The sequence below is a fragment of the Natrix helvetica genome (genome assembly GCF_964273705.1).
Source record: "Natrix helvetica genome assembly, chromosome: 6".
NCBI classification, from domain to species: domain Eukaryota; kingdom Metazoa; phylum Chordata; class Lepidosauria; order Squamata; family Natricidae; genus Natrix; species Natrix helvetica.
In genome coordinates this window covers 51,185,753-51,210,748 of record NC_138553.1, presented here as the reverse complement: position 1 = coordinate 51,210,748, position 24,996 = coordinate 51,185,753, and the positions used below count along the sequence as shown (strand labels likewise).

The 24,996-nt window shown below is 45.3% G+C and overlaps 1 protein-coding gene across 4 annotated transcripts in view; it reads left to right on the top strand.

Moving 5' to 3' along the window:
- Positions 1–24,996, top strand: part of SLC16A7 (solute carrier family 16 member 7) — a 187,689-nt gene that overhangs the window by 121,219 nt on the left and 41,474 nt on the right. For all 4 annotated transcript variants that reach the window (XM_081958165.1, XM_081958166.1, XM_081958168.1 and 1 more), the window contains one exon: positions 1,908–2,143. In XM_081958165.1, the coding sequence (XP_081814291.1) occupies positions 1,930–2,143 (214 nt within the window). In that variant the 5' untranslated portion in view covers positions 1,908–1,929. The remainder of the gene's footprint in view (positions 1–1,907; positions 2,144–24,996) is intronic.

The window sequence follows — 24,996 nt, the reverse complement described above, 5'->3', positions numbered from 1 at the left end:
TTTGTGCAGGCAGAGAGTCCCCCAGTGTTTGCCAAAGATGGCAAGCCTGTAAGCCCTACGAAGAGCTCTAGAGCAGAAGGATAGGAAGGAGAATAATTAAAAGTAACACGCTTGCTCCACTCTCAGAAATGAGAATGTACATTGCTTTACCAAGCAGCTTAGTGGGTATTTTACTTGAATCTTCATGGAAATGAATTATCCTTATGCATAATCCTCTTCAATTTAGTTTGTCTGTGACATATCTTTTCAAATATGTCTCTTATTGTAAAATTGCTAAACTTGTGTATGTCAAGAAATAGTTGAGCAACTATTACACTTTAATCCTGGAATCATCAACATGTATATTTTATATAATGGGATTATGAAACTCCTGTTGTATTCTTCCTAATTTCTGTCTCCTTGTTTCAGGTAGTCAATCCTGAAAGCCAAAAATTAGTAATAATAATTTGTAATACGTAGATTCAAAATGGAGAAATTGGTATCAAAATTAAAATATGTATACCCAATTTTGAAAGTATTTATCATTATTTGACTGTTGGTGGCTTTACAGATTCACAAGACAAGTAGAAATAGTGGAGCTGATTAATAAAAGCCAAATGAGTTCAGGGTGCCACTGATCAAACTGCTATGAAAAAAAGTGTATTTCATGACAAAAATCGAAAACATTTTGTGCGTATGTTATGTAGATATCATAGAAACAGCAAATATTTTTGTGATATCACCTAGTCTAAATGGCACCTTGTACTAAAACCACATATTAGTATTTATTAAGTAACTTCCATGTTACTGATATGAAAAAACAGAACAGTGGAGACAAGAATCTTCAGATTTAATTATGTTGTAAATTACTTCTATTTAAAATAATTATGAGGTAACATGTTTCTACAGGTCATGTGGATTTCCAAAAAAAACCTGGTTATGAACACTTGCCTGAGTAGAAAATCTGTGTGTATTGATGTTTCCCAAGAGATTTGTTACATTATGAAAGCAACATGTAAATGTACTCTCATTTCATAAGAATTTAGCAACTTGGTTCACAAACATCAAAATAAGCTATGGTTTTTTTAGCTTTCCTTCCTTCGTTAAACTTGTCATTATGCTCAATTTGTAAGCCATTGGCTATGGTTGCAACTGCAACAGTTGGAGTTCCAAATATGGCTCTAGATCCTCTTTGAGGCTTTCTGACAAATGCAAGTATATGTCCATGTGCATTCCAAATCACTTTTCTTCTTTCAAATAGAAAGCATTGCACAGCTCCAAGTGTGATATATAAAACCAGGTTTTCCATGGCTCTTTATGGCATTATTTATTATGTAATAATTGAAACAAAGTCCTGGATTGCATAATAATGCAATAGTATGGAAGTTTATTAATGGTTCAACAAGAACACTTGGAAATTCATATTAATTGCTACTGCATAGCCTCTTAATGCAATATTGTTTGAGCTGTGTTTGATATTATCTTTAAAATAAAGACATTTTTAAAATGAAACATAAAGCAATGGTTGAGATGATAGACTATATTGTCTACTCATATCATAGATAGATTAGACACTCCTATTGAATAAGCCAATCTTACTTTGACATAAATATTTGAGGCAGATTGGTACTAGCAGAATAAAAGGATACCTTTCTTCCCTATGATTAATTGCTAAATAATATTTTAGTATTGTGGATCAAAGACCTGCAAAAGTCACATCTTACTTAAGAAGGATTTTAGCAGTTGCCAAGATTCATCTACTCCCACTCTTGAAGGCATCCTTGGCTATTATAGACAAGTAGTTGTACTTAATCATACAGTGATGGCAACTTAACAATAAATTGTTATATTTAATTTCCAGTGACTAGGCGCTATAAAGGAAAACAGCTATTTAAAACACAATATCAACATTTTATTTCTTCCTACAGCATAGTTACAAGAAAAAAAGAAATGCCACCTTCAACAACAGCACCACAATATGCTCCCCCTGATGGAGGATGGGGTTGGGTCGTGGTCTTTGGATCTTTCATCTCCATTGGATTTTCCTATGCATTCCCTAAAGCCATCACCGTGTTCTTCAAAGAGATACAAGAGATCTTTGGCACATCATACAGCCAGATAGCGTGGATATCATCAATCATGTTGGCTGTTATGTATGCAGGAGGTACCTGAAAACGTTTTTCTTTTTGTCTGATAAGGTCAAAACAAAACAATTCTCTTATTAGAATTTCTGGCAAACAACCCAAAGCCACTGAGCTATGCGGCTCCATCACTCAAAAGTTTTGGCTGTGTATCTCAAAAATAATTGCAAAATTTACCATCTAATCATAGTTTAAATATGACTGAAATATCAATTATCTGAATTTGTCTCACTTGCTTTGGGAGGTATGGTTTCTATTATACCATTGAAAGGCTCAATGTTGTCCTCAACTTGGAAAAAGAAAAATACCTTGCTTTTAGACTGTAATCCTATACCTACTTAGCCAGAATTAATCTCTATTTATTGTAGAGAGTTGTTTATCAAATTGCGCTGTTTGGGAGAATAGCTGGTGCATTTTCCTACTCTTTTTCAACTCCACTAATAATTTCTTCAAGGGGAAAAAAAGGATGAAAAACATATGTGAAATGTTTTGTCTGGAAAAATAAATTTATAATCCAAATTTAATCCATGCAATACATTTGTTAGAAAGAACCAAAATATCACAAAATATTGAACTCTGGTGAACTTCTAAATTTGAACACATTGGTTTTGTTGGGCAAAGGAGATTAAAAGGGGGCTAACAAGAATGGAAATATCATGCCTACAAGTTAATGTGCAAATGGAGCTAGGATATCAGGATGTAATTAAGGATATTTTAAAGTTCTTTGGGCAACATTAAAAAAAGCTATAGGAGTTCTTGGAATCTTTGTTTCAAGGAAGGAGATAGGACTCTAAGAGAAGGGCAGCCTATCATTAGGTCTTGCATTCCATCTGTTTACCAGCCTTTTCCTCCACTAATCTTTACCTGGGAAGGTCTCCAAAACTGCTGTACTAAGGTAGAAGGAGATCAGTATCCAATATTGTTTTCCATTCTCTAATGTGGAAATCCCATTGTAGCCGAACTAATATACCACTTTATTTAATAATTTATATTGGCTGTGTAAATTAAATCTTGAGGATTCATTTTGATAATTTCCACTTCACACAATAAACTGGGATTCCAATGAGTCCTTTGATTGTGGGGGACTGTGGAGATTATTAGAATGTTTTCATATCTCTTAAGATACCTAACATCTTGAAATACTAGGATAGCTCTTCTTTGGAAATTCATATTATAGTGCGGACATTTGACATCTGTTCAAAATAAATCCCGCATGTCACCAATGAAATTTGAAGTACCTTCTACACTGTACATATAAAATAGGAATTATAGCACAACTAAGCTGTGTAAAATTCTTTTGTTATCTTGCTGTAATCATATGATTTTAACTGCTAGCAGCAGGTAAGTTCACCAAAAGTAAACATTCTTTGATATTATAGTTACCACAAAAATAGCTTCCTGTGAAATAAAGTCATTAAACAATCATTGGCAGAAGATGAAATAGATAAACTATTCAAATAATGAGAATTATTCCTTTGTGGGGGCTTTTTCTTATAAAAATCTGATTGTTTGATTTCAACCATTTGATGTACTATAGCTTGGAATAAAGCATGCACTCATATGGTGCAAGATGCCTTATTTATGACAAAGCAGGACAGATATATTGGAAATGTTGTGGGCACACTCTGTATTTCTTAATACTAATTAAGAGAATCTGAAAAACATTTGAGATCTGACACACTCATTATAATTTAGTGCTTTGCTTATTAATCATCACAGTGGGGTCATCAGGTAAGTAAGAATCTAGCAGAGAATCTCCACTTCAGGAGCATTCAACCTTCTGAGGTAATTAGCAGGCATCTGTGTTTCCGTAACAAGGCATTAACATACCTTTCAATATTGGGAAAAAATGAAACTAATAAAAGACATCCAGTAAGGAGCTAAAGGAATATTAATTATGTTACTTACTTCATAGTTAGAATAAATGCCATTAAATTACATCAGGCCATCTGGCAAATCCATATGGCCATCTAGATCATGGTGAATGCCAGCAAATAGGTCGAGCGTGGTGTTCACCCCTTCAAGAAAGCATAAACAAGTTGTGCTAAACTGCAATGAACAAGAATTGCATTCCTCATGTTCTCTCTTTAGCATGCTCTTGAAGTGATCTCTCCATTCAGATCAAACTCTTTCAATAACTGGAACATCCAGGAGTCTGTAGCTCAGAGGTGGGTTCCTACTGGTTCGGCCTGGTTCGGCCGAATAGGTACTGGCTTGGCGGCCTGGGTTGCTGGAACCAGCAGTGACCCAGCCTGCCCCACCTCTGAACCAGTTCCCTGGTTGCTCATCCCACCCACCAGCCCCACCCAGTCACTCCTCACCTCCCAGGGAGCTTCCCTGCCTAAGCTGCCATGTGGTGCCTGCCCTGCGCCCCAACTGAACTGCCTCCTCCTGCCTACAGGTAAGTCTCGCTAGCCCCCTCCACTCCCCAGAGCTTGCCCACCCGCTACCTGGCTCTCAAACTTACCTTCCCCCGCCCCTTCCAGGATCCCCATGAGCCCTATTTTGGCTCCCAGAAGGGTTGAGGCAGGTCTGCTAGGCCCAAAATATGATGTGGGGGTGAGGCACCCATTTTGAGTTCAGGGAGGCCTGATAGGCCCAAAATAGGGCATGGGGAGGTGCCTAGCAAGCCTCCCTGCAGCCCCCTGGGAGCAAAAGCGAGAGAAAGAAAGAAATCCTCACCGCTTGGGGATCCCCAAATGCATGGAGCAGAGGTCTGCAAACTTGGCAACTTTAAGACTTGTTGACTTGAATTCCCAGAATTCAGCTTTGCTGGCTGGAGAATTCTGGGAGTTGAAGTCCACAAGTCTTAAAGTTGCCAAGTTTGAAGACCTCTGGCATGGAGCTTAAGTTGAGAGCTTATTGAAAGTGCAGCTAGCTATTCTTGCTCAGGCTAAGCTAATCAATAGTGGAGCTCTAAGAATGTCAGATGATCAATGGGTATGTTCTCAGTTTCAAAACGTCTGGCTTTTCTTCCTCCTACCAAAGACCTCCTGGGGTTCTTCACAGGAAGGGAGAAAGGAAGGGAGGGAGGAAGAAAGGAAGGAAGGGAGGGAGGGAGAAAGAGGAAAGTGAAAGTGAATGAAATATGGATGGATGGACGGATAGAGAGGGAGGAAGGGAGGGAGAGAGAGAAAAAGGAGAGGAAGGAAGGACCATAAACCTGGCACTAGACACAGCTTCAGAGGATGCTTTGAAACAGCACAGCAATCCAGAGCTGGAAAGGACCTCAGAAGTCATCTAGTCCAACCCCCTGCTCCAGCAGACCTTATATCATCTTGGTTATTTTGGTGCCTCTAACACAGAGGAGAAATTCCCAGAAATCCCCAGGCATTGCCAACCTCTCCTCCCTAATAAAAAAAAATCTAGAGCGAAAACTTCATGCAGTATTAAAAAGAATAAAAAAGAGGGCTGCTGTGTGTTATTTAATGAACTGCTAAATTGGTAAAATGGATGGCTAAATTGGCCAGGCCCACCCAATCATATGACTACCAAGCCTCTCCTACCCAGTCACATGATCGTAAAGCCACTCCCACTGGTCACATGACCACTAAGCCACTCCCACCTGGTACTTTATTCTGGTTAAGCTAAGATAAGAGATGCTGCCACTTCAGTAGAATGCTTTATTAACTCGCTAAACACATGTAACAACAACAGCTGACAGGGAACGCCTGACAGCTATTTATATGACTGCTGCCAGGCTGGCAGCCAATCCGGGGGTTGCAATTCCTGCGCCTGCAAACAGGCGCGTCACAGCCAATCAGAACAAACCCGGACCTTTTGCTTGGCGCCGGTCGTAACTCCGAGGACTTGGCACTCCTTCCTCCCGGACCGCACACGCGTAGTCTGATAGATAGGCGGGGCGATGGTGGACCTGGCCAGACCTGCGCAGTTCCAGAGTGGTCATCGTCATTGGAGGAGTGTCACTGCTCACCGGCGGCTGAATGAAGTGGAAGAACATCAACTGGAGACTCTGCTCCCGAGGCATGGTTTCCACCCACAGGTAAGTGTGCTTTTGAGATTTGTATCAGGCATAAGTGGAGGTTAGTTGTCTGCTGTGATAAATTTTGCTGGCAGGCAGCACGAGATAGTGGCTCGGCGTCATCTTGGCTCAGGAAACAGTGATCGTCCTCGGGAGCATGGCAGCATAAATGATTTACATGCCACCGCCATTGTCGTCCGTCTTTGAGTTGGACCCTATAGGAACAGGGTCCAGTTACTTGAGTTACCCAACCCAGTAGCCACCCAGGGCCGCCCGTAAAACTCTGTGCAAAAACCCGGTCCCCAACATGGAAGGATCTGGGTACCTCGGAACCCCCATGGAGGCTGTCCACTGCATAATGAGGGTGTAACCTATCTAGGGTAGTGTGAAGCTGGTGGCCCATTAGAATCTCAGCTGGAATTTTGCCCGTGGCTTGGCACAGGGTAGTGTGTTGAGCCAGAAGGAAAGTAGCAATCCTTGCAGCCGACTATTATGGTCCCACTGGCTTAATGCCTCCTTTACTGAGCAAACGGACCATTCTGCTAAGCCGTTCCCCACAAGGTGGTAAGGTGCCATGAAAACCTGCCTGATGCCCAGGGAGGCAAGGTAGGTTTGGAAGGTGATAGAGGCAAATTGAGGCCCATTATTGGATACCACCATATCCGGTAGGCCGTGCATGGCAAACAACTTTGTCAGCACCCGCACAGTGGTTCAGCAGTGGTGGATGACATAGGAAAAAATTCAATCCATTTGGATAACGCATCCACTACTAAATAAATGTGTCCCCCTATTGGTCCAGCGAAATCCAAATGGATCCATGACCATGGACTTCTGGGAATGTCCCAATCTTGTACCGGGGCCACTGGAAGGGCGGGCCGGGATTGCTGACAAGAACGGCATTGTTGCACCCAGTTAGCAATGTCACCACCCATCCCCTCAGGGCCAAAGAAACGTGCCACACCTTGAGGTGGATCGGTGCCACCTGGGGATCTAGATTTAGGGAAATAGAGGTGCCCTTATATTCACCTAAACAACTGTCGAATACATTGGCAAACCCTTGCATTAAGCCAGCAAACTCATCCCCTGGGTTAACAGAGTGGATTCCCTCGATAGACAACCCTAAAGCCTGGAACCAATCAAGCCCCAAAAGAGAAGCTAAAGGCTTAGCCACCACTATTAAAGGAAGATGGCCCTTGAATTGGCTGTACTGGACAGCAAAGTGCCCACAGCCAATAGTTGGAATAGGGGTGCCCTGATAATCTTTCAGGCAGCAAGGGCAAGCCACGAGCTGGTCTCGTTTGACGGAAGGCATGATCCTCCGGAGTGTGTCCCAGGAGATGATGGACTTAGCGGACCCGGTGTCCAACTCCATCTTACAGTCTTGTCCTTCAATCGCGACAGTGAGGTGAATTTTTGCTCGGCTCAGTTGATTGATTGTGGCTGAACTGACAGACCACTCATCAAAAATACTTTCCCTATCAGAGACAGTGAAACAGTCATCGTGGGCCGAGTAGACTCTTCCACGGTGGCAGCCCCCTGCCTTGTCCGCCGAGGGGTTGGGACATGGTAGCGGTGCCCTGCATACGGAGGCTACGTGTCCCTTTTTCCTGCAGCGGCGGCACACTGCTGATTTAAATTTACATTGGGAATGGAGATGATTTCCCCCACAGCTGAGGGAGTTCTTCCCCGCGGCGCCGACATGATTTGGCTTCTGTCCTGATGCCCTGAGATGACTGATCTCCTCGCCACTCTCAGAGTCCAGGTCTCGTCCCCCATCTTGATGATGGACTGAGGACGGCTTGGAAATGGTAGCATTGTTTAGTTGATATTTCTGGAGGACAGATGTGGTGCGCTCTGCCATTTCTGATGCCCAAGTTTCATCCACGGCCAGGGTTAGAGACAGTTAGGTCCTGGCTAATAACCTTCGTTGGAGTCGCATATCACGGACTCCATAAATAAATTGCTCGAGCAATGCCTCTTCCAGATCCGTGAACTCTCAATGGACAGCCAATGCCCTCAGAGACGTGATATATTGATTGACTGTCTGTTCGTCTCTCTGCATACATTGGCAAAAAGCATGTCACCGGGCGAAATGGGATGGTGCGGGGGCATAGTGCCCTTTCAGCTTGGCCAACAGAATGTCCCAGTGCACAGCATGGACAGGGGTAGGCGCGACAAGAATGCGTGAACCTTAGCGAACATTTCTGGTCTACACTAGCTTAAAAAGAAACCCCTCTTTCTGTCAGGTGACAATTCCACCAAATCTTGCGCTTGGAGGAAGCACTCAAAACGCTCTAGAAAAGTGCCCCACAATTCTCGTTCAAGGCAGTATTCGGCGAACATGCGCATGGTCGAGAAATTCACCACCCTCGTTGCCAGTACTTTATTCTGGTTAAGCTAAGCTAAGACAGAAGCTGCCGCTTCAGTAGAATGCTTTATTAACTCGCTAAACACATGTAACAACAACAGCTGCCCAAGTAACCACCAGGGGGCAACGCCATGACTGGCAAGACCAACCTGCAAGTGACCTAACCATGAGACTCAAAACTGAACTGCTAGCAGACCCCTGGTTCCAAAACAATCAATACAACATTTAAAAAGAGATGACCTTGCATGGAAGGGGATGAAACTCTATGTCCCAGAATCCCTACATACCCTAGTTGTCCAGAAGAGTCACAACGCCAAACTGGCAGGCCACTTTGGGTTTCTAAAGACTTTACACTTAGCCAGAAGGCAATTCTGGTGGCCTGGCATAAAGAAGGAAGTGGATAGTTACGTGAAAAGTTGCACCATCTGTGCCACAATGAAGAGATGACCGGGAAAACCCCCCAGACTGCTGCAAACAGTAGCAGAGCCAATGAGGCCATGGAAGGAGATAGCATTGGATTTTACAGTAGAGTTGCCAAAAAGTGGGGAAAACATGGTGATTTGGACTGTAATAGATCTGTTCTCCAAACAGGCACACTTCATACCCTGTAGCGGACTGCCCTCTGCTCACAAGCTGGCTAAACGGTTCGTGAAGCATATCTATTGACTGTATGGAGTACCTTGAAGAATTATCTCAGACAGAGGAGTCCAGTTCACGGCTAAGTTCTGGAGGGAGTTCCTGCGGTCCATTGGGTCATCTCAGGGTCTTAGTTCAGCTTTTCATCCGAGCACTAATGGGGCAGCAGAGAGACTGAACACCATGATAGAGCAGTACCTGAGGTGCTACGTGAACTATCAGCAGTCCAATTGGCAGACCTTTTCTCTTTTGCTGAGGTCACTTACAATAATGTAGCACAGGACTCACGCTGTTCAAAATAGTGAGTGGCATGGACTTCCTCCCAATGCCTGAATATCCAAGGGACCCCTCCCCACCCCCCAGTCAGCTTGGCTGATTGGATGTCGATGCTGAAAGCAACTTGGGAAAATGTATAAAAAGCACTGGCTAAAGTGGCACGAACCTATAAGAAACAGGCAGATAAACACCGGGCTCCATAATGGCCATTCCGGGTGGGAGAGAAGGTTTACCTCTTCACAAAATATTTGAGATTAAAACTGCCTAGCAAGAAATGGGGGCCAAAGTTTATGGGACCATTCCCCATAGTAAAGATCATCAACCCAGTCACAGTGCAATTGAAACTGCCTTGATTGCTGGGGAAGATACACCCGGCGTTTCGTAGTAGCCTTTTAAAACCAGTGATCAGATCAACTCTGTGACCACTACCCCAGGAGCCCCCGGGCCCTATGGTCATAGGGGGCCAAACCCATTATGAAGTTCAATGAGTCCTTGATTCGAGGTGGCACAGGAGACAAATCCAATACTTAATCAAGTGGAAGGGCTACCCCTTATCAGAGGCATCTTGGGTAAAAAGTAGGAATATCCATGCTGATAGCCTTATAGTAAAATTCCATGCAGAAAACCCAGGCAACCCTGGGGGAGGAACACATCCCTAAATTATATACCTGTACTCAAATTGTCTTTGTGTCATACAGGTCGCTTTCGGGAAGTGAGGGGAGCTGGATGTCAATGTGTAAAGCATTGCCATGACTATTTGGCACTGGAGGGAGGATTCCATGCATACCTTCGGTCTCATATTTCTACAATCTAGTTGGCGAATATGATTTATGACGCAGGACAAAGGGGGGGGGGACTTAGAAAGGTAAAGTTCAAACACAATTAAGCGGAAGCCAGTTTAGGCTCCACAGAAGTAAATGCTAAGATGTTGATTCTAATAAATGAATGGGTTTTGTTTGAACTCTGTCTCGAGACTTGTAAATTAATTAGGTCATCTCTTGGAAACTTCACACACTGAAGACTTGATGTCTATTTGGAAGAGGTATATGTTTACCAGCATGTACAGTACATTCTCATAGAAGAAGCAATAAAAAAATACATGCACTAATGTCTCAGATTAATTTTGGTCACAAGGATAACTTTCCTCATTAAATGGGATTTTATGAAACCTTCACCCAAGGGTAGAATATTAAAGCAAGCCAAAAAGAAGGCTGAGCAAATAAGATTTAACATATAATTTAAGAGGCTAAATGCTTTCCACAAAGGAACCCATCCATGTAGATTGCCTGTATTGCTCAAATCTGTCCATCATGTAATATCAAAGACTCTCAAAATCAAGTTGTAGTCCTCCTCAACAATAATTTTATTTTAACTTTGAGGCGGCATTGTTTAGTTTAGCTATCATGTACTGAGCAGTCCATTGAATTCCTTGAATCAAAGGACAAACAGTAAATGAAATCATATAGCAAATGGTTCATTGTTAGTCAGTCTGTTGTCTTCCTGTGGTTCCAAAGACTGAAAATGCCCATTTCTATAGAATATTGAAAGTTGGGAGTCATAAACTCATCCCACTGCTGGCTCACATCTTTGATAGATATAAAAAAGTCCACAGTGTCCTCAAAAATAATTTATTTGAAAGTAAATGAAATATAAAACCTGCCTCTTACCAAGGATATGTTAAGAGACATAGAAGGCCTTTTTTTGGCAGAGGTATAAATTAAAATGGTAGTCTGAAATGGCTATTTTCAACTACACTGCCATACAGTAGGTTTGAAATGCAGGTAGTCCTCAACTTACAACTACAATTGAGCCCAAAATTTATGTTGTTAAGTAAGACATTTGTTAAGTGAGTTTACTCCATCTTACAACATTTCTTGTGACAGTTATTAAGTGAATCACTGCAAATGATATCTTAGTAACCTGGTTGTTAAATGAATCTGGCTTTCCCATTGACTTTGCTTGTCAGAAGATCGCAGAAAATGATCATATGACTCTGGGTTACAGCAACCGTCATAAGTATGAACAATTGCCAAGCATCTGAATTCTGATTGCATGATCAAGGGGATGCTACAAATGACATAACTTTGAAAAAATGGTCAGAAGTCACTTTTTTCAGTGCCATTGTAACTTTGAACAGTCACTAAATGAAGTAAATGAACTGTTGAGGACAACCTGTAGTTGAATTTATTGTTTACTTAGATCCATATATTACATGTGCCTAATGATACAGACAAGCATGGAAGCTGCACTTGTAGTTTTTAAAATAAGAAGGGAACTAATACACAGGAGTGATATTAATATATATCCTTGTTACTGTAGCAGGAGACTCGTTTTCTTATGCTCATATCACTGTTACTGCAGTATTTTAAAAATAGGTAGGAGTTTGTGTTACATGAGACATGCATTACTGTTTGTGCTGAGAATGTTTTTTTTTAAAATTTCTAGTTAAAAATCCCAGTAGTATCTGGAACACAGCTTTGAAGTATGTAGTAGCTAGATGGTGTGGATGTATACATATAGACACACATATATGCATACCTATATACTTATAGAGTAAGGTGTGTTGCTGTGTGTATTTTCTGGTGCTGGTTTCTTGCTTTGGTTTAATTTTGATTTTGAGAGAAAGATGGCTCAACTTCATTGTTCTATATCTCATCCATTTCCAGGAAATGAAGAATCAATCTAAGATTTCTGGAAGTCTACGTAAGATCTCTATATTTCTGTATTCTGGAAATTTCCCAAATTTCTTTTTCATAGACATCTAAATTACATTGTTTTAATATAAGAGGTAGAAGGAGGAATAAAATTTTGCACTAACTTCAATTTTTCTGAGTTATTATGGACCATTAACTTTTTAATTATCTTGATACCTTTACAGAAAATCCAGTAATTATTCTAATGTAACAGTATTACAAGCCCTTAAGATTTTATGACACAATTCTACCTCATAAAACATGTACTAAGGCATGTTTAAAACGCTGAATGGATAAAGTTTTATTTTTGTTGTCCCAGTTTCACCCATCTAATTCTATTTATACAACAGCACAACTGATAATGGTGATTTCTTTTATCATTCCGCCAAGAATTATTGGGAAATGGATTTAGTAACTAGATAACTTTTGAATGCATAGACCCATACAGACAAAAAATTTTCTTTTATTGAGTTAAGCAACAGTCAGTCTGCTGAAAGCATCTAGTTTTCAGATAACCTGCATCTCTCTATATATAAATATCTCTCTCTCTCTCTCTCTCTCTCTGTGTGTGTGTGTGTGTGTGTGTGTGTGTGTGTGTGTTCCAGCATAACTCTGGAATGCCTTGAACAATTTCAACCAAACTTGGTACACAGATGACTTACTCTCTGGAGAAAAATACTGTGGGGGTGAGACACCCCTAACGCCCCTTGTGGTGTGTGTTCTGTTAAGATACAGCCTGTTGTGCCATACTGCCATACTGGCTTCTACTGTACGGTGCAGTGGCAATGGCTTCACAGTACTCCATAAGAGGGCTCCCTCTGGTAAAGAGGAAAATCCAACATTAGAAATTATGTTTGATCTGGACATTTTCCCCCTATAAATTAATACCTGGGCAACTATAAAAATGGCTCAGTGTGTGTTCCAGCATAACACTGGAACGCCTTGAGTAATTTCAACCAAACTTGGTACACAGATGACTTACTCTCTGGAAAAAAATATTGTAGGAGTAAAACACCCCTAAAACCCCTTGGAGTTTGTGTTCTGTTAAGATATAGCCTGTTATGCCTTAAAATGGCCTCTACTGTATAGTGCAGCCATGGTAACGGCTTCACAGTACTCCACAAGGGGGCTCCCTCTGGTAAGGGGGAAAATCCAACATTAAAAATTACGTTTGTGTTCTGTTCTTGCCTGACAGCTAGCAACAGGCAAGTTGCGCCTGATTGGCTAAAACACGGCTTGGCTGAGCCCGGGCTGTTCAGGCTGTTCCTATTGGCTGCCCTGCTTGACAGCTCCATATAAATAGCTGTCAAGCAGGGAAGGTGCTGAACTTTGCCTGTGTTGTAGTTACTGTTAGCCAGTTACAATAAACGCTGTTAGAGTTGCCTCAGACCGAGTCCTGCCTCATCCTTCGGCTATCTTACACTGGCGACGAGGATGGGATCTCCGAAGGCCTTCTAACAGCATCCGAGTGAGCGAACGAAGTTCCCTCAGCCACACCGAGGCCGAGTTCCGCTCAGCGCGCCATCGCCTCACCGTCCAGATGACCGCCGCAATGGCTTCCATGCCTCCCTTCGCTCCCTTTGGCTCCGCCGGCGAGACCTGGGCCAGGTTCATGGAGTGGTTCAAATGTTTCCTCATTGCAAATGGAAATCAGGACCTGCCCACTGACCGAAAAGTCAGCTTCTTCCTCAGTTACTGTGACCCGGCCATGTTCAATTCGGCCAGGGCTCTCGCCGCACCGCTGCCGGCTCACACCCTCACTTGGGACAATTTGACAGCCAAACTGAGGAACCACTACGCCCCGGCTCCCTCATGGATCGCCCACTGTTATGCGTTCTGCCAATGTGTACAAAAGGAAACTGAGTCGATCAGTCAGTTCCTGCAGCCGTTGCGAACGACGGCGATCCCGTGTACGTTTGCTGACCTAGACGACTCCTTAGTAGAGCAGTTCGTCTGCGGGGTCAAGGACCACCGCCTGAAGCGGCGAATGCTGGCCTGCCCTGAAATCACGCTGCAGCAGGCGGTGGAAGAGGCCAGAGCCACGGAGCTCTCCGACCAGTCCACGGCGGAGATGTGCCACAGCCAGCTGCCTCCTCCGCCCAACCGGGCCTGCCTGATCGATGAGCTCGTGCCTTTGGACGAACCCGAAGATGAGGACCAGGTGGACTGGTTGGGAACTGCACCTCGGCGCCGAGCACAGCAACCCTTAAGCCAAGCCGCGTGCGCTTGCCTGGGATGCGGAGGGAACCATGGCCGGGTCTCTTGCCCTTTCAAGGCATCCGTGTGCCACCGTTGCCACAAGAAGGGCCACCTGGCCCAAGTCTGCTGGGCCACCCTCCCGCTGCCACAGCGGCCTGAGACTCCAAGCCAGCCATCCTCCCAGCCTGTGCAGCCGTTCGCCCAGCAGCCTCGCCGCTAACAGCGCCGCCAAGACGACTGCTTCACTGTTGACCCGGACCTCCCTACCATCCCTGCAGTGTCGGTCAGCCACGCTGGGACAAAGAAGATCAAAGTCTCCCTGCTCCTTGAGGGGTCTCCCTGTCTAATGGAGGTTGACTCTGGGTCCTCCCGCTCCCTCCTCTTCTGGGCTGACTTCTCCTGCCTCTGCCCCGGCATTGCGCATAGCCAGCTGTCACCTCCGGACACTATTTTGCGGGACTACCAGGGGACTCTAATTCCTACCCTGGGCTGCTACGTGTTGTAGGTGGAGTACAGGGGTGTTTGCCAATCCTGGTAGTGGAAAAACCGCTGCCAGCCCTGCTGGGCCTGGATTGGTTCCCCGCTTTGGGCCTGTCCCTGCTGGGGGTGCATCACACCGATGACACGCCCCCTGACATTGCAGACGTCATGGCCCAATACGCCGATGTTTTTGATGGTAAGCTGGGGGAGTATAAAGGTACCCCAATCTCCCTAACCCTTGACTGCCAGGTTGCCCCTATTAGGCTGAAGGCCCGCAGGGTGCCTTTTGCCTTGAGGGCAAAAGTTGATGCGGAGTTGGACAAATTGTTGGTGCAGGGCATGCTGGAGCCCGTCGACCACTCCAGACCCCAATTGTGGTCCCTGTCAAGGCCGATGGGTCCATTCGCCTCTGCGCCAACTATAAGTCGACTCTCAACCTTGCCCTCCAGGCAAACCCCTATCCAGTCCCTGTTGTGCAGCACCTGCTCCATTCCTTGGGGCAGGGCTGCATTTTCGCAAAACTGGACACGGCGCAGGCCTACCAGCAGCTTCCGGTGGATGACAATGCGGCGGCCACCCAAACCATCGTCACCCACCGCGGAGCTTTCCGCTGCCGCCGCATCCAATTAGGCGTTTCCGTTGCCCCGGAACGCCTGCTCCATGGGCTCCCTGGCGTCGTCCCCTATTTTGATGATGTCCTGATCGCTGCTACCAGCCACTCAGGACTCATTGAAATACTTCGGAAGGTCCTCGACCGTTTTAGGGGCGCGGGTCTCAAATTAAAACGCAGCAAGTGTTTGTTTACTGTGCCTAAGGTGGATTTCCTGGGCTTCACCATTGATGCCCAGGGCATCCACCCCACCCCTTCTAAAGTTGCTGCCATATGGAATGCCCCTGCGCCTGCCTCTAAGGCAGAGCTTCAGGCGTTCCTAGGACTTTTAAACTTTTACACGCCATTTCTTCCGCACAAGGCGTCACTAGCCGAGCCGCTGCATTGGTTGCTCGACCGATCCGCGGCCTGGTGCTGGGGAAGCCGCAAAGCGCATGCGTTCCCGGCTGTCAAAGCCATGCTGACATCAACCGCAGTCCTAGTCCAATATAGCGACAGGCTGCCTTTGACACTGGCATGTAACCCCTCCTCCGTGGGTTTGGGGGCTGTCCTGAGCCATGTCCTCCCCAATGGCTCCGAAGCCCCCATTGCTTTTTACTCCCGGACACTCTCTCCAGCGGAGAGAAATTACAGCCAGATCGACAAGGAGGCTCTGGCTGCTGTGTCCGGGGTTAAAAAGTTCCACGATTACCTCTATGGCCGGCATTTTATGCTCTTCACTGACCACAAGCCTCTCCTTGGGCTTCTGGCTGGTGACCAGCCGACCCCTCCCATTCTTTCCCCTCGTATGACCCGCTGGCTGGAGTTCCTGGCAGCATACTCCTACACATTGCTTTACCACCCTGGTAAGCAGCTGGGGCACGCTGATGCCCTCGGCCATTGTCTCTTCCCTGTCTCCGACCCGCAGGCCGTCCCTTGCCTCTCTGTCCTCTCTATCACTGACAGACCTGCCTCTAACTGCCAGTGACGTGGCTGCCCTTTCCAGGGCCGACCCTGTCCTTTCCCAGGTCATGGCTTGGGTCTTGAGGGGCTGGCCTGAAGGGGGGGTGTCTGATGAGTTCCGCCCCTATAAGACCCGGCAGCTGGAGCTGTTTCTTCACAGTGGGTGCCTCCTGTGGGGGGACAGAGTGGTTATTCCACCTGACCTGTGCCACCAGTTGTTGTCTTGCCTCCATGTGAGCCACCCGGGCATAGCACGAATGAAGGCATTCGCCCGGAGCTATGTCTGGTGGCCTCACCTGGATGACGAGATAGCGGCCTGGGTGGCCAGGTGCTCCCCCTGCCAACTGTCCTGACCGGCTCCTCTGCCGGCTGCCCCTAGGGAATGGGAGGTGCCCATGGGTCCTTGGTCATGCCTACATCTCAATTTTGCGGGCCCCTTCCAAGGCCAGGTGTTCCTGGTCGTCGTGGATGCATATTCTCACTGGGTGGAGCTTGTCCTTATGGCTGCCACCACAGCTAAGGCCACTGTCCGAGCCTTGCAGCACCTGTTCACCGCACATGGCCTGCCGGATGTTGTCGTCTCCGACAATGGCCCACAATTCGCATCCAGGACCTTCTAGGAGTTCCTGGCTGGGCAGGGCATCCGCCATGCCCCGGTCACCCGTACCATCTGGCCAGCAATGGCTGGGTGGAACGCGCTGTCCGCTCCGCGAAGGAGGCCTTGGGCAGGATGGACCGGGGTGACTGGCCTGCAAGGGTGGCTGCATACCTTTTGGGTCAGCATTCCACCCCTTGCCTTATCTCTGGGAAAACCCTTGCGGCGCTGTTGATGGGCCGGTGCCTGCGGACCACCCTAGATAGATTGCACCCGCTCTACTCTGGGGAACAGCCGGGCAACCTGGGACCCCCTCCCTGTAGCTTCCGGGTTGGGGACCCTGTCTGGGCCAGGTCTCATTCAGGAGATCCAAGGTGGGTGCCTGCCACCGTCACCTCCATAACTGGTCCCTGTTCTTACAGGGTCCACCTACCCAATGGCAGCAAATGACGGCGCCATGTGGATCAATTAAGGCGTCGCCTACTGCTGGAGACCTCCCCTCAATCTGATCCGTCGCTGCCGACCTCCACTGTTCCGCAGCCTCCCTCCGGCATTCCGCCTCCGGCGGCCTCCATTCCGGGCGGCCTTGCATCAACAGGCGCCGCCTGCCGGCTGCTGCTTCAATAGCTGTGCCTTCCCAGACACGCCCCTCCTGGTTTCCCCTCTCTGCAGGCCTTCCCACAATCAGGCCTATCCTGCTCCGACGCCGCCCTCCCGAAAGCGCTCTCAAACCCGCCTCCAACGGCTGCGCCCCCTCTCCCTCTCCTACCTGGGTTGCAGGCTCTGCCTTCCGGACCAGGCCCCAATGACGACACCCGGAGCTCCACTCCCTTCAGGGAGGAGCTTCCAGGGGCACCACCTCCTCCGCCGGCAACTTACCCTCAACTGAGGTGTTCTGGGTGGATCCGGCATCGCCCCGCCTATCTTTGCGATTACGCTTGCGCCACTTTTCGCGCAAGCACCTCGCTGGGGGGGGGGAGGAGTGTTCTGTTCTTGCCTGACAGCTAGCAACAGCCAAGTCATGCCTGATTGGCTAAGATGCGGCTTGACTGAGCGCGGGCTGTTCAGGCTGTTCCTATTGGCTGCCCTGCTTGACAGCTCCATATAAATAGCTGTCAAGCAGGGAAGGTGCTGAATTTCACCTGTGTTGTAGTTACTGTTAGCCAGTTACAATAAACGCTGTTAGAGTTGCCTCAGACCAAGTCCTGCCTCATCCTTCGGCTATCTTACAGTTTGGTCTGGACATTTCCCCCCCATAAATAAGTACCTGGGCAATGCTGGGTTATTAGGGAGTATTTTATGAAAGTGAATATAGTTCTCAAAAAATGGAGAAAAAAAGAACGGCTGATCTATCAGATTTTCTAAATTGAAGTAGTTATTCTGTTGCGAATTACAAATGAGCTGAAAACCAAGTTGTCAGGAAAGTAGATATTGATTTCATTTGAAATTTTGCATATGTTTTTGTTGCCTTCTTTTTTTTCTTTATATTCTTTACATTAATAAATACATTTTATATCAGTCTATTCATCATAAATACCCCATATTGAAAAATTCTTGGAAGAAAGTTTATAATGCATGGCTACCTTATAGCCAAATTTAATATATTTAAAAAGAAAGAGTGTCATCAGATCTTGTCAACATCGGGATAATCACGTAGATTATCCCCATGATGATCTGTCCCTAACTTGATATTTTAGTTCTTCTAACACACCCACCCATTGCCAGTGTAATTAAGACCATCCACCTTACTGCTGATCATCTTTTTCTCTTTCCTTCCATCTTTCCCAGCATTACAACCATCTCTATGGAGCTAGTTCTTCACATAATGTGTCTGCAGTAGACTAATCTGAGCCTTCAAATTTGTGCATCAAGTGAGAATTTTGGGATAAAAAAGGAGAAAGAAATATCTTTATTATGACTAAAATATCTTACTGGTATAAAATTAGTCAGCACGGGAAACCTAGAGAGAGAACACAACCAGCTTCTGGGAACTACTCAGGTCATCAATTGTGGAGAAAGCACAACTGCCCTTCAGCTGTTCCTTCTTAACTCCCCAGATGTTCTCATGTGTCATGCAATAGGAGCACAGTGCTCCTCTGCCAGTTGTTCAAAAACACAACACTTTTTGAAGTTTTTCATGAGCCTGAAAAAAAAAGCCAATTCATTTGACATCTCAGCTTTAATTGATGGATTCCTGTGCTATGGTTCCAAATGATTTTCAAAGCATGCACAAGTCTACCTTTTGTCTGCGAGTCCTGTAGAAATCTCTTGATGCTAACACTATGTGTTACTATTAATGCAACCATGAATGCATTACTAACCTGCCTTATTAGATTACTACTACAACAAACTCCTAAAGGATTGTTCCCATAGCAACTGAGGAGTAGCTCACAAATTCTTACAGTTTATTTTCATGTTAATTGGCAAAAAGAACTTTTGAAGGTCTATTCAAAATAATGACTGTTTTAAATTTACCAATGAAGTAAGAAAATTTTCACACTACCTATTTTTTCTTCCTGAAAGTAACATAGAATTTAATTTTACAAAAAGAAATTGTGACTTCAGTATCTAAAGAATATTAAAACAATAAAATTCACAATTAAAAATATATTTTATTAATTAGTTAGTAAGCAGTTGAATCTTTTAGGGCATTTCTATTACACTACTCTAAGCATATGAAAGCACAGTCTCTATTAGAACCAGAGCACATAGACTTAGATTTCTTGCCCCATTTAGTTTCCTCCTTTACCCACCCACCCAAACTTGGAAGAAACTTGGACAAAGTTGGAAAATCTCTATGGGTGACATCACTTTTTCTCTTTTTTAGACTGTTGCATGAGATGGATGTTAGGGATTAAATTATTGAAGGAGCATTAGTTCCTGATTTGGATTAAAATTTGTATAGCTTTAAAAACCCTCCAAAAGTCAAAATGCTGTTTGACTCCAGATATATTGAATAAAATTGATATCAGGGCTGGAAAATTAATGAACATTAGAATTCATTATCACAGGATATTGTGATAGTAACTACTATAGATTTATTATAAGTTTATAGATCTATAAACCTATATCTATTATAAGAGTAATTTCAGATTACTACACAAAAAGTTCTTTAATTTAATATTTGGGATTATGGTTTTAAATGATTTGAGATTATAGAGGTAATTGATACATTATTTTAAAAATATAAACCTTTATTTGCAAGGATAGTGTATATTAGCAAAATTTTCTAGCAAAAAAGAAAAGAAAAGAAAGAAAGCCCTTTCATTTTTATTGTAAACTTCAGAAAATACGTGACAGACATTCTTCAACTCCCATTTCAAGAATGTTTTACAGGTTTTTTTTGGTCCTGTTCTACCAAGAAAAAAATAGTTGCAAAATTTAAGTAATATGAACACTAGATGGCTGTTTTTTTGAAACAAAACAAAAAAATTGCACATGATTAGTTATAAGAATAATTTTAATAAAATAGCAAAAATGATTCTAAATGTTGAGACACTAGTTTAGAGAAAAGTAAATGTATAACAGTTGCAATATTTTTTATATGTTGCTTGTGTCTTTAAGTGTAAGAGACAAACTTTTATGTACTATTATTAGCTTATCCACAGCACTGAACTTTAAGGACCTCATTTAATATGTCCTTGAAAGCACAGCTTCCCACTTTTATGCCCATTTCATGGTCATTAGGGAATTCTTCACATTTGGGTTTCTTTTTAAAACATATGTTGAACTAATTTGATATTTTGTTGGTGGAATAAAATTTTACAGAAGCAGGAATTGCAACTGTAGTTAATAAATCTAGGACAAACTTCTAAGAGTATAAAATGATACATTTACATACTCAAGAATTTTAAATGTTACATTGAAAGGGAAAGTGCTGATTCAGTTCAGTACTATTTTTTGCAATAATATTTATTCTAATACTTGACTAAATTTTGTTAAAATTAACTTGCGTTGGCCTTGGTTAATAGTTGGATGAGAAATTATCAAATAATCTCAGGTATCTGAAAAGTAAAAAAAGAACCTAGAATAAGATAATCATTAATGTCTTCTGTATACTGTGGAATTATCAAAAGCTTTCAGCAGAGACTACTTTTTAATATAATATTTTTTTTAATATCACAAATACAAAATACAGAGCTAATCACAGAGATGCTCTTGGGGAAAGTATGTAAGTGATGTGGAAAAGTGATACATAGAGCAAAGGCTGGGAGAAGTATAAGAAAGAAACTCAAAATAAACCTATCTTGATTTTATGAATGCAAGATCAGATAGAAATTTGGACATTAGATAGAAGACTTTCAAGCTTCCGTTATTGAACACTACAATAAGTAGCATTCCTGGAATCCAGTTATGTCTGTTTCTTGACCTGACTTAACTCACAAGGCTGATAAGATTATATACAAACCAATAAAGGATCGATTGATTTAAATGTATTTTAAGCATTTATTTGTGCAAATGTAATTTAAAGAGTTAACTGTGGTAGACCTACTTTGTTTTGTCTACCTTACTCTTTTCTTCCTTCTTTTAACAAGCAAAACTCTATTAAAACATGAGTTTCTCCATGGATCCAGCAGGACAGCTCAGGAGTGGGTATTCTCATGGCCTGATTGGTCGAGAGACTGAGTCAATATTTCTGAAGCCATGCCTATGACTCTCTTCTTCCTTGGCCCAGTTTAACTCAGTCTGGTCTAAGAGAAGAAGTAATTTCCTTGGCTCCACTTCTGAATTATTATCAGTCTATGGACAAAGCTTAAATTTGACAAAATTGGACATCTGAAATTCTAAAATAGTTGGGAGTATAGAGAGGCAGCCTACAGTGCCCTGCTGATCTGTGGGGATGTCTTACCCCTCAAGAGGAATCCCCTGACTGGGCTAGCCTCAGGGAGCAGAGGAATCTTCCGGACTCGTGGAGGTTGCATGGCTTCCTTAAATTCAGCCGCTGGACTTTCGGAGACCTCAATGAGCAGCGAAGCCTCCAGAGCCTCATAGCAAGTTCCAGCGGCCATTTTGAAACCTTCGACAGCAAGGTCTCATTCAAAGTCCAATAGCCATTTTAAGTGCCACCACGTGGAGAATGCTGAGATCAGCTTAGAGATAAGCAGCAGCAGCAAGAGGCAAAGGAAAAAAAGCCTTGGAAGCCTCCCAGTGCCGGAAACGTCTTTGGAGCTATTCTAAGGACTGTGAGTGCAAAGCCTGGCATAGCCATGGCCAACGATAGCCCCATTAGGCAGCTAAGCACTTCCAGGGCTCAAAGCCAGGATAGCCCCCCCCCCCCAGGAAAGCCAAGGCCAAATCCAAGGGAGGCAGGGCACCTGCAGTCCAACGCCAATCCAGGGCAGTGGAGAGGGATGAACAATGCAGGCAGAAAGCCTTAGAAAAGAGGGTAGCCAGAGCAGAGAAATAGGTAGCTTCTGCAGCCCACAGTGTCAGCCCACCTGCTCACAGATCCAGATCTATTGACAGGAAAAGGGCCATCCATTCTATTTCTCCTTCTCCCCAGCGTTCAAGGAGGGGAAGAAAAGTTTCGTTGTCCCCTCCTTTGTTTGGTAGAGATGTGGGAGCACTTCAGGGAGATCCCTTTGCTTGCTCGGTGTCCAGCATGATCCCTCATATCTCTTTGGCTCCACAAGGGTCACTAATCCTAGGGATGTTCCCCCCCCCCCCAGGGATGAATCCCTCCCTGGGGGAAACATGGCATTGCTTCTGGCCTATGCCAGAAAGACAAGGCCCCAGCCATACAACCTGTAAACAAGGGGCCTTGCTCCACTTGCAGCAGGGAGACCAGGATTCCTATGGAGGTGAGACCTGCCTCACCCTCAGTGGCCAGTGAGGCATCCCTACTGGGGGAGGATTTATTTATTGTTGGATTGGATTTATATGCCGCCCTTCTCCCAAGGACTCAGGGCGGCGTACAGCATTAAAAAACACATAGTACAAAAGTTAAAAGGAAATTAGAAACAATCCAAAAAACCCAATTTATCTAACACTCACATTTTAAAAATTAAATAAAATTAACAGGCCAGGCCGGCTTGCTGAAAAAGCCAACTTTTTAGGGCGCGTCGGAAGGACCGGAGGTCAGGGATTATGCGAAGCTCCGGGAGCAGCTCATTCCAGAGGGAAAGCGCTCCCACAGAGAAGGCTCTCCCCCTGGGGGTCACCAGCCAACACTGTCTGGCCGACAGCACCCTGAGGAGGCCAACTTTGTGGGATCGTACTGGACGGTGGGAGGCTATTGGTGGCAGTAGGTGGTCTCGCAGGTACCCTGGGCCTAAGCCATGGAGCGCTTTAAAGGTCATAATTAGTACCTTGAATCGCACCCGGAAGACAACCGGTAACCAGTGCAGGCCGCCTAAAAGGGGTGTAACATGGGAGCACCTAGGTACCCCCATGATAACCTGTGCGGCCACATTCTGGACCAGCTGAAGCCTCTGGGTGCTCTTCAAGGACAGCCCCATGTAGAGAGCATTGCAGTAGTCCAGGCAAGAAAGGATGAGGGCATGAGTGACTGTGCACAGAGCATCCCGATCCAGGAAGGAGCGCAACTGACATACCAGGCGAACCTGGTGAAAGGCCCCTCTGGTCACGGCCGTCAGATGTTCTTCTAAACTAAGCCGCATATCCAGGAGGACTCCCAGATTGCGAGCCTTCTCTGAGGGGGCTAAAATTTCTCCCCCTATCATCAAAGATGGAACAAGATGCACAAATCGGGATGAAGGAAACCACAGCCACTCAGTCTTGGAGGGATTGAGCCTGAGCCTGTTCCTCCCCATCCAGATCCGCACAGCCTCTAGGCATCGGGACATCACGTCAAGGGCATCGTTTGGGTGGTTTGGGGTAGAGATGAAAAGTTGGGTATCATCAGCATATTGATGATACCGTACCCCAAAACCACGGATGATCTCGCCCAGTGGTTTCATATATATGTTGAACAGTAGGGGTGAGAGAACCAACCCCTGGGGCACCCCACAAGCCTGGGGGTCGATCTCTGCCCTCCAGTCAACACAAACTGCGACCGATCCGATAGGTAGGAGGAGAACCACCGTAAAACGGTGCCCCCCACTCCCAACCCCCCGAGTTGTTGCAGTAGGATACCATGGTCGATGGTATCGAAAGCCGCCGAGTGGTCTAATAGGACCAGGACAGAGGAGCAGCCCCTGTCCCGGGCCCGCCAGAGATCATCGACCAATGCGACCAATGCCGTCTCCGTGCTGTACCCGGGCCTGAAACCCTACTGAAACGGATCCAGGTAGACAGCTTCATCCAGGTACCACACTCTCGACAGCCTTCGCTACAAAGCGAAGGTTGGAGACCGGATGGTAGTTGGCTAAAGAAGCTGGGTCCAGGGAAGGCTTCTTAAGGAGGGGCCTCACCACTGCCTCCTTCAAGCCGGTGGGAAAGAACCCCTCTCTCAATGAAGCGTTGGTAATCGCCTGGAGCCAGCCTCGTGTCACCTCCCGGGAAGCCGAAACTAACCACGAGGGACACGGGTCCAGCACACAAGTGGCAGCACTGAGTCTCCCCATAATCCTGTCCATGCCCTCGGGGGTCACAGGGTCAAACTCATCCCAGATTGTCTCCTCAAGATTCATCTCCGTCGGCTCGCCCAAATCTACCCAGTCAGAGTCCAAGCCTGTCCAGATCTGAGCGATTTTATCCTGCAGATACTGAACAAATTCTTCAGCCCTACCCTGCAAGGGGTCTTCCCCAGTTCCTTGGTTAAGTAAGGAACGGGTCACCCTGAACAGGGCGGCTGGGCGGTTATCTGCGGACGCGATAAGAGCGGAAAAATGTTGCCGTTTTGCCGCTTCCATCGCCACTAAGTAGGATTTAATATGAATTCTTACTAGTGTTCGATCAGATTCGGACCGGCTGGCCCTCCAGCCACTCTCTAGGCATCTTTTCCGGCGTTTCATCTCCCGGAGCTCCTCGGTAAACCAGGGAGCCACCCGGGATCGACACCGGGTCAGAGGCCGCAAAGGCACAATGCGATCCAAGGCCCCAGCGGCTGCCCTATCCCAGGCTTCCACTAGGGCTTCGGTTGAGTTGTGAGCAAGGGATTCAGGAAAAGTCCTAAGCTCCATCAGGAACCTTT